This window comes from Myotis brandtii, unplaced genomic scaffold (assembly GCF_000412655.1).
Source record: "Myotis brandtii unplaced genomic scaffold, ASM41265v1 scaffold4446, whole genome shotgun sequence".
NCBI lineage: Eukaryota > Metazoa > Chordata > Mammalia > Chiroptera > Vespertilionidae > Myotis > Myotis brandtii.
In genome coordinates this window covers 49,408-59,820 of record NW_005367009.1, presented here as the reverse complement: position 1 = coordinate 59,820, position 10,413 = coordinate 49,408, and the positions used below count along the sequence as shown (strand labels likewise).

Here is a 10,413-nt window from a genome sequence, read left to right as displayed (position 1 = left end):
CCAACCTCTCCTTTTTTCTTTTTTTTTATTCTGGGATTTATTTACCTTCTATAGCTGTCACTGGAGCTGAGAGCCGGCTTTAGCTCTGAGGCCGGCTCCAGCTTGCGGCCTCGGCTGCTGAAAGCAGGCATCTGGGGTTTGTTTGGCTTCTATAATTGAAACACTGTTGTAGCTCCAGCTCTGAGGCCTCCGCTGCTGAAAGCAGGTATCTGGGGTTTTTTTAGCTTCTATAATTGCAACATTGATTCTTAGAGTGCAGCTCAGAGCCTGGCCGCGGCAGGGGGGAATCTTGGCTTCCTCCATCACTGGAGCATGCAAGCCTCCTATTTGCTTCAGCTGCCTGGCTGCCGGCTGCCATCTTGGTTGGCAGTTAATTTGCATATCACCCTGATTAGCCAATGGGAAGAGTGTCGGAGGTACGGTTAATTACCCTATTTGTCTTTTATTAGATTAGATTTATTGTATTATTTTATGAACAAACAACTATAAACCTACTTTTGCCCCACCCTGTAGATGGGGGAATTATTTTAAGAATCTAAGAATTTATCAAGGATGAAAGGAATCTTGGGGACTCAACCTGGATGCTTTGATCCTATTTCCTTTGCCCTTCATGCCCTTTTTGCAGAATAATTCAGCTTTCCCTCCACCCAGCCTACCTGGCAGAACAGAATTACCTTCCTTGGGGAAATTCCTAGCCCAAGGCTAGATCTTCCAGATTCTTAGGAAAGGATTCTGATTGGCTCAGCCTGGGTCAGGTGATCACTTCTGGATCAATGAGCTGAGACCAGGAAGTAGGTCTTCCTGGGCAAATATGACTGTTCCACTGTGGCCATGTAAATGACAGGAAGGAGAAGGTCCTACAAAAATCAAGGGTGGATATAGGAGAGACAGAGGGCAGGCAAAAGGATTAGTTTGTACTACAACATACTGACATTTTCTATTACACCACAGAACTCTTATAATGGAGTATGGCATAGGCTGTGGAACTAGACTGCTGGGGTTCAAATCAAGAACTTGTTGGAATTAGCTTGATAAAACCAATGGTTAGTATTCCAGGAATATTGCAAGTTGATTGTTGAACACAATTATTATTAAATATTAAAGTATATAAACTTACCTTTAAATAAATTAGACTAAACAACACACATAAAAACAAAGGTAGTAGCCCTGGTCAGGTAGCTCAGTTGGCTGGAGTATCATCCTGTTATGCCAAGGTACAGTTCAATCTACAGTTGGGGCACATACCGGAAGCAACCAATGAATGTATAGATAAGTGGAACAACAAATTGATCCCTCTTTCTCTCCCCGCCCCCTAAAAATCAATTAAGAAAAAAACAACAAAACGACAACAAATGTAGTAAACCCTCAAAACTCATCACTTCTTAATTATTTTACTACTTTTTATCATTATCCATGATCTTGAGGTTATTTATGTCTGTTGTACATATACGGTGGACAAACTATATGATCTCTTCTGAATTCTACAGTCAGTGACTCCATGCTAGTAGGTTGAAATCAGCCATGGTTGTATTTACACTATAAAAATCACTACAAAGCATATCTGCATCTGCACCTCATCTCATGGGTCTCAGTGTTCTCCTCTGTGCAGTAGGGATGGTGATGAAAATAAAACCTACCTCATAGAATTTTGAGATTAAATGAGTTGATATGTGACTAGCACATAGTGAGTGTTGGCTCCAATGACGATGATGATTAGATAATAGGTGGACCCAGTGGTGTGCTAACCCTGGGTGCCTATTTGGGGCATCTCTTTCCCATTCTATGTTAAGGTATGTCACACTGGTAGCTTGAAATTGGCATGGTGGAAGTATTTACACCACAGTCATTGGCAATCAATAAACCAGCTCCCCTAACCCACAACTCCTGCACTGACTAGACAACTGGTTATTAAATATTTACTAGCACACCACTGGTATACAGACTGCACCAGGAAGATGATAGGTATTCAGTAACAGAGCAGTACACAGTGGCTAAACTGTGTGGGGAACCCTTAAAAATAGACAGATCCAAGACAAATATATACCAAAGCCAGAAACCTTATGCCCAGGAAGTGGTGATTGTGTGATCCTTGTCAGCTCTCTGGGGCAGCAGGGCCACCTGACCAGAGAACCCAATCTTTTTCTCATAGAGCCTTGGGGGTAGCGTCAATAAGGCCGGAGACTTCCTTGAAGCACACTACATGAACTTGATGAGACCATATGCTGTGGCCATTGCTGGCTATGCCCTGGCCCAGTTGGGCAAGCTGGAGGGCCCTCTCCTCAACACATTTCTGAAAGCAGCCACAGGTGAGAGGCAGCTTGGCAGGGTAAGGAGAGATATGTGGCTACGGGTTGAGGGTGGCCATCTTAAATGAGGCTGCATGGCTCCAAGCTGAGCTGGGAAGGGTGTGAAAAATCCTCATTGTAAGCATGACACAAAAGGTCCATTGCATGATTCAACAAGTATTTTGAATACTTGCTATGACACAGGAGCAAGGACATGGGCTCTGACATCAGACAGATTCAAGTTTAAAATCAAAGCACCCTCTGTCACATTCTCAAGGTGTGATCTTGTACAATCCACTTAACCTCTATGGACATTGTGTATAAAAGAATACCGACATCACAAGATTGGTGTGAAGATTAAATGAGTGATGAGGGTAGGAGAAGGTCTAGCACATAGTAAGAGATCTATCACTGATGTTATTGCCTTTAGTATTATTAATAACATTACCATTATTTCACGGGTTATTAGAATTAGATAAGAGAATGACAAAGAAATTTTAGCACAATAAGTAGCACATCGTGAGCACTTCACCACTGATTCAAGTGATGACACCTTATCAGGTTTATGCTCACCTCTGTAACATATCTGAATGTATACTGAAGTAGTTTAACACAGAGACTTTGGTTTCTTGCTGTGTAACAGCACAGGGTGGGTGTCCCATGTGGGTAGACAGCTCTCCTCTATACAGTGATGCAGGGATCCAGGCTCTATCTTCTCATGGCTCTGCCACCTTGGGGCCTCGCAATCCCTTCTATTAAAGCAGAAGGGGAAACAGTCAGGAAGAGTGTCCAAGGGAGGTAGACCAGCCATGGAAGGGGCCCTGTCAATTGTTCTGTACATTCCATTTGCAGAGCTCAGTTATGTGGCCATACCTACCTGCAAAGGCCTCTGGGAGATGTTGTCCAACTCTGTGCCCAGGAAGATGAGGGAATGGTTCTTGGTGACAGTCTGTCATGAGTAGTTTCTTAGGCACTTGGGACATCACAGTGAATATAGCACTGCCACTGCCATCATGGCCTCACGTTCCAGTTGAGGAAAGAAATTGAGTTAATAGATTCCTGTAGAGCATCATAGTGCTGGGACAGGAGAAGCACAGGATGCGTTAAGAAACAGAAGGAAAGGTCTCACTCTGTCTTGGGTGCCACTGAAGCCGAATTGTGTGGGGTGGATAAGAATAAACCAGGGGTAGGTGGAGAAAAGGTGCTCGAAGATGGGACGACAGAATATGCAAAGGCTCAGAGGTGAGAATGAGCATGGCAAACTTGGAATCTGCTCCCATAGATCAGAGGGGCTGCAGTTCAGAATTGAAATGGAAGAGTAAAGGTTGCTGAGGGAAGAGAGTAAGGCAGGAACCAGCAGACTGAAAGCCACAAATGTGGGCCAGGACACCTGAACACCGAGGTCTAGTACAAGTCTGTTTCTGAGCTTTCTCTGAACTACCTCCAGGCTGGACAGAGCAGTGAGCATGGGGGCTGGTGTTCTCTCTTGTAGATAAGAACCGCTGGGAGGAGCCTGGCCAAAGGCTCTACACTATAGAGGCCACATCCTATGCCCTGTTGGCTCTGCTGCTGCTCAAAGACTTTGACTCTGTACCTCCTGTTGTGCGCTGGCTCAACGAGCAGAGATTCTATGGAGGTGGCTATGGCTCCACCCAGGCAAGTGGTCCCACGTCCCCCAGGCAAATGCATCCTTACCTCCTCTGGCCTGAATGGCCTCCCAGATAAGATGCTGAGACCAAGAGAGGCAGTTGATTGGAATGAAGTTGAGATATCAGGTTTTGGTTTTTGTTGCAAATCTGTCTATGGATTCTACACTAAATTCTGGATGCCTCAAGCTGCATTTTGAGACTCCCTTTCCCTCCTGGTGTCCAGATCACATTCTCAAGGCCCAGGTTCAGGGGTGAGCCTCTCTCTGATGAATTCTAGACCATGTTCCAGTTCGACCAGGCCTCCCATCTTATCCTGTTCCACTGGTGGGTTCTAGACCAATTCTCGAATATTATAGGGGATCATCAAGTCTATCTCTCCCTCTGGAGTGTTGTAGACCATGCACTCAGTTCCACAAGGCTCCCAGTGTTACCTTGTCTTACTGTGGATTCTAGATCATGTTCTTAGTTTTCTAGAGTCTTACCAAAGCCTGCTCTCTTCCAGCTGGGTTCTAGACCATGGTTTCAGCAACCTCAAGTCTAGCAAGCTCAGGCTTCAGTTTGATCCCCTTTCTCTCTGGTGGCATTCTCAGATATTTAATAAATCCTCATCCAAGGATATGTTTATTGATTTGAGAGAAAGGAAGGGAGAGAGAGTGAAAAAAAAACACACACACACATTGATGTGAGAGAGAAACATCAATGGATTGGTTCCTGTATGTGTCCTGATCTGGGATGGAATCTGCAACCTTTTAGTGCATGAGACAACGATCCAACCAACTGAGCCACCTGGCCAGGGCTCAGTGTCACTTTTGGATTTTAGATGATATGCTTAGTTGTCCTCGGGTTCCAATTTTATTTATTTATTTTTAACATTTTTTTTATTGTTGATAGTATTACACATATATCCGCTCACCCCACATTTTCCTTCTCCTCCCAGCCCCTACACACTTACCCTCAAGTCTTCACTATCTTATTGCCAGTGTCCATGGGCTCAGCATATTAGACCTTCAGTCTTCTGCCTGCACTTTTTCATGTATCTAGACATGTTCAGTATCTCCACACTCTGGTGTAAGCCTCTGTCCCTTGGAGAATTCTAGGAGATGTCCTCAGTGTCTAATGACCCCCAGTCTTACTCTTTTGCCCTCTGGTCCCGTCTAGATCACAGTCTTAGTGTCACTAAGCACTAGACTAAGCCTCTCTCATTGAGAGAGTTCTAGAACATGTCCTCAGTATGTAACAACCCCCATTCTTATTCTCACCCCCTCTGGTGCATTTTAGGCCACAGTCTCAGTGGCCCAGCTCTAAGCTGAAACTTTTCATCCCCCAGCAGGTTCTGACGCTTTCTCAGTCTCTCACATCACCCTCTTCTTCTCTTATGGGTTCTAGGCCACTTTCATGGTGTTCCAAGCCTTGGCCCAATACCAGAGGGATGTCCCTGACCATGAGGATCTGAATCTGGATGTGTCCATTGACCTGCCCAGCCGCAGCTCTGCCGTCACACACCACATTCTCTGGGAATCCGCTAGTCTCCTGCGATCAGAAACGGTACAGCTGCTTGGCCAATCCCTCCTCGCTCTCATCCTCCAGCTAGTCAGAGTCTGCAGGAGGCAGGAGGGAGTGCAGGTGACCATTGCAGCTAGGGGAAGGCTTGGCTCCCAACACCTTCTCTTCTCTCCCCACTCCCTGCAGACCAAGGAAAATGAGAACTTCACATTAACAGCTAAAGGGAAAGGACAAGGCACTTTGTCGGTAAGGACCAGAGCCCACACCTGCTTTGCTCATCACCTTCCCAAGTCAAGTTTGCTGACACCTCATCTCCCCTCTCAACTCTCCAGGTGGTGACAATGTACCAGGCCAAGATCAAAGGCAGAACCTCTTGCAATAAGTTCAGTCTCAAGGTTATCCTGCGACCAGCCCCTGAAGGTAGAAGGAATAAAGACCCTATCTGTCACCCTTCCCCCACTGCCATTCTAGTGTCTGCCCTGCTCCTGAATCAGGACCCAGCCCTCCATCCTTCTGTCTTCTATGTTTCTAGTGAAGAAGCCTCAGGACGCCAAGAGCATCATGTTACTCAACATCTGTACCAGGTAAGAGATGGGTCACTGGGGTTCATCTCGCTCATCCCTCTGTCTCTAGTAAGACTTCCTGTAAATACTATCCGAGGTACCTACTACTCTCTGGGAATGTGTTGTGTGCTTAGTACTGTGCTGAGCACCCTCCAGAAGTTAGACAGCATGGCATGGTGGTGTGAGACTAGTCGTGACCACATAAGCTGAGACTATGAAAAGTGATGTTGATAATCAACGAGGGAGATTACAACTGTTACAGGAATTTTCCATTATTCTTATTTTTAAATTTTTATTTCTTTCAGAGAGGAAAAAAGAAGGGGAGAGATAGAAACATAAATGATTAGAATCATTGATTGGCTGCCTCCTGTACTCCCCTACTGGGGATAAAGCCCTCAACCAGGGCATGTACCCTGACCAGGAGCCACACTGGCCGGGCTTACATTATAATTTTTTTTTAACAAAAGATTGAAAACTATCATATTTCCAGTTATAAAAGTATAGAGTAATGAAAAGTATAGTTAAGACGAGTATTTATTTTAGTGCATTGTAATTTAAAACCTCAGAACATTGTGCCGTAGCTGGTTCGGCTCAGTGGATAGATCTTCGGCCTAAGGAATAAAGGGTCTCAGCTTTGATTCAGAGGAAGGGCACATGCCAGGGTTGCAGGCTCAATTTCCCCCAGTAGGGGGTGTGCTGGAAGCAACCAATCAATTATTCACTCTCATCATTGATATTACTCTTTCTATATCTCTCCCTTCCTCTCTGAAATCAATTAAAAAGTAACATGTAAGAACATTGAAATTAAAGTTGGTTTTGATTTTTTGTGAAGCACTTATCCAAAGCCCTGTAGTTTGAACAGTGCCTCCTTTCTTCTCTGTAGCACTTACGATATGGAGCCAGCATCTGTTCTATGACACTGTGAAGTGGCATGTTTCCTTCTAAGTTTAGGTCAACTTCCCACATGTAATCCTCTAAGCTTTCTATGTCACGAGATATTTAAGAGTTCCTTCACTGTGAAGTGTTCTGCCAGTGTCACATCCTCTGGGATATCATTATTGCCCCATCCACTTTCATCATTTATGTTGATGCCCTGCCTTCACTAAGTGCCTCTGACCCCATGCTGGTCTCTCCAAGGGCAGCAGGTCCACATTCCCACCATCTGCTGTTTCTTCTCTGACTCCATTTAGGTGCTGCTGAAATTTCACTCCCAGTGTTACCACTCTCATTTCTGTGCTGTGCTTTCGTCTTTGCTGGTGATTCCCTTTCAATGATCCATTTTGGTAAAATCTCACATGGTTCTTTTTACTGAGAGAGAAGGAAGTAACACAACCACACACGTGGCTTGAATGATGGGTGCTCTGTGACCCATCACTGACAGACTTTGAAAGAAGTGACATGATTGGTCATTGATTGTAATGCTCATTTGCTTATGTAGTGATGGGTGGACTGAAGAGCTGGCAGCTAGATTTGTCCGTTAGGCGTTTGCTCATTAATATATTGTGGTACTGGAATTAGACTGTGTTGCTGAGGGACTGGTGTTATTGAACTAGACCGTGATAATGGAATCATGCAAGGTGAGACCTGCCTGTACTCTTGTCTTCATTTTCTAGAAGAACTGGGGCCTGAAGAGGTGAAGTGACTCATCCAATGTCACATAGAGCTGGGATGTGAACCCATGTAGTTGGGCTTCAGAGGCTGAGCAGTTAGTTGCCTTAACCATTACACACCTTTCCTTTATTCCCCTTGGGGGAGTGTTTCCTAAGAACTAACATCCTCTATGCTGCTGTGTGTGAACCAGAAGCCTCACTCACTAATCAGATCCCCTTGTCCAGACACTGACCCCTAGGGCTAACCGTCTCTCCCTGCCCTATCCAGGTACCTGGGAGACCAGGATGTCACTATGTCCATCCTGGATATATCCATGATGACTGGCTTTGCACCCGACATTGATGAACTCAAGAAGGTGTGAAAATCCTGGGCTCAGGGGTTAGGATTAGTGGGAAGGAGCCTGGGGCCTGGCAGAGGCTATGGGAAGGATGGCATTTTCACAAGCTCTTCCCTTCTCCAGCTGGCAAATCGCACTGACAGGTACATCGCGAAGTTTGAGTTGGACAACAAGGCCTTCTCCAACAAGAACACCCTCATCATCTACCTGAACAAGGTGAGGCTTCCATTGGGACCTTGACCTATATGTGGCTGGCCTTTTCCTTCTCTATTGGTCTTGGTCTTAGAGTCCTCTGTTTGATCCATTCCTTCTAGAGCAGAGGTTCTCAACCTGTGGGTTAAGACCCCTTTGGCAGTCAAACGACCCTTTCACAGGGGTCGCTTAAGACCATCCTGCATATCAGATATTTACATTACGATTCATAACAGTAGCAACATTACAGTTATGAAGTAGCAACGAATAGGATTTTATGGTTGGGTCACAACATGAGGAACTGTATTTAAAGGGCCAGAAGGTTGAGAACCACTGTTCTAGAGGAAAAGAGGATTGATAGTGCATGAGATGGGTTTTAAAATTTTTTTTCCCTTTTTCATTTTTGTACTTTTAATTTTTTATGGAGTCCCAACCCTACAGAGCAATTGTAGAGAAGTAAAAAAAGTTCCATACACCCTTTACCCAGATTCATTAATTGTTAGCAATTTCCTCCAAATATACATGTCTATCATATATACGTACATGTCTGTCTGTCTTCCTTCCTTCCTTTTTTTTCTTTCTCATTTATTTTCCCAGCCTTATTGAGATATAATTGGCATATAACACTGTGTAAGTTTAAGGTATACAATGCAATGATTGGATATATGTATATTGGAAAATGATGACCACAGTAAGGTTAGTTAGCACATGTACCACCTCATAGTGTTAATGTGTGTGTGTGTGTGTGTGTGTGTGTGTGTGTGTGTGGTGATAACTTTTAAGATTTACTATATTAGCAGCTTTCAAATATGCAGTGCAGTATTGATAACCATGGGATGTTTTTAGGGGCACAGATAGCAATCCATTGGCCAGAATTCAATTTCATTGTCAAACCAAATGGAAAGGGAGGCCAAGAAGTGTAATCTAGCCATAAGTCTTGGAGAAAAAGAAAATAGATTTGTGGGCCTGCTCATTAATCTTTGCCACTTCTCACTCCCCCTCCCCCACCACCGACATCCTCTCCACGCAGATCCCTCCTTGGTCCACCATTTCTCCTTATGCTGGACTCCCTCCCACTGACTCACCTCCTGCTTTTCCCAGATCTCACACGATCAAGAGGACTGTATATCCTTCAAAGTTCACCAGTTCTTTAATGTGGGACTCATCCAGCCGGGAGCAGTCAAGGTGTACTCTTATTACAACCTGGGTGAGCAGCCAACATCGGGCCTGAGGTCTGAGGGTCCCAAGGTTCTATAAGATGGGGGTCCCAGGGCTTGGTGATTGAGGACCTGGGAGTACCAGGGTTCAGGACTTAGCATCTCCAGGTCTGAGGGACTGGAGTTGGGAACCTGAGCCCCACAGGCACCGTATCGGGTGGAGGCCTTAGCTTTCTGAAACCTCTCACCATCTTTGCCCACAGATGAGAGTTGTACCCGATTCTACCACCCGGAGAAGGAAGAAGGATTGCTGAGTAAAATCTGCCACAACGAAATATGCCGCTGTGCTGAGGGTGGGTGCATAGGAGCCAGAAAGTGGCAGGCCACGCCCACTTGATACCACCACCCCCAACCTACCCCTTTCTATGACGGTGATACGAGGGGCCCCAAAAGCCCACACCCAGGGGACACCAAGAGGGATGGGCCTGGGGCTGACCACACCCATGGATGGTGGGCCCTGGGTGAGAAATGGAGCTTAGGTCATGTCCCCTTTTCACCCATCCCTCAGAGAGCTGCTTCATGCACCATTCGGAGGACCAGGTCACCCCAGAAGACCGGGTGGACAAGGCCTGTGAGCCGGGAGTGGACTATGGTGAGGAGGGGGTGGGGTGATGCACGTGCAAGTGTGACCGATGGCGTGTGTGGCTGTGGTTGTGTGGGTGAGACTATGTGATGGCAGGTGTGGTCATAGTTGTGTGTGTGACCGGCTGTGAGTGGCCACAGGTTCATGTGTTTCAAGCTATGTTTGTGGGTGACTAGTATGTGTGTTATTAGAGGCCATGATTGCTGTGGAACCATGGTTATGACTGGGCTGGGTATGTGCAAGAGTGTGAACAAAGGTGGTTGTGAGTAGATGTGGTTGTGTGTGTCTGAGAGTGTGATTGTAAATAACCATGATTGTGTGAGATAGTGACAGTGGATAAGGCATAGCTGTCCCTGTGTATACCATGAGTTGTGAGTGGCTATAATTGTGTGCAAGGCTGTAGGTGACTATGTGTGAGATGGTGTTGTGAGTGACTGTGACCATATGTGGCTGTGTGTAAGAGATGGTGGTTG

At 45.6% G+C, this 10,413-nt stretch overlaps 1 protein-coding gene across 1 annotated transcript in view; it reads left to right on the top strand.

Moving 5' to 3' along the window:
* The window catches only part of LOC102239935 (complement C3), a gene marked incomplete at its 5' end in the record, with an annotated part of 16,597 nt that overhangs the window by 5,270 nt on the left and 914 nt on the right, over positions 1-10,413 (top strand). The window contains 11 exons of the mRNA XM_014546419.1: positions 2,150-2,306; positions 3,778-3,941; positions 5,321-5,479; positions 5,624-5,683; positions 5,770-5,857; positions 5,970-6,021; positions 7,879-7,966; positions 8,072-8,164; positions 9,242-9,347; positions 9,561-9,650; positions 9,866-9,949. Coding sequence (XP_014401905.1) covers positions 2,150-2,306; positions 3,778-3,941; positions 5,321-5,479; positions 5,624-5,683; positions 5,770-5,857; positions 5,970-6,021; positions 7,879-7,966; positions 8,072-8,164; positions 9,242-9,347; positions 9,561-9,650; positions 9,866-9,949 — 1,141 coding nt within the window. The remainder of the gene's footprint in view (positions 1-2,149; positions 2,307-3,777; positions 3,942-5,320; positions 5,480-5,623; positions 5,684-5,769; positions 5,858-5,969; positions 6,022-7,878; positions 7,967-8,071; positions 8,165-9,241; positions 9,348-9,560; positions 9,651-9,865; positions 9,950-10,413) is intronic.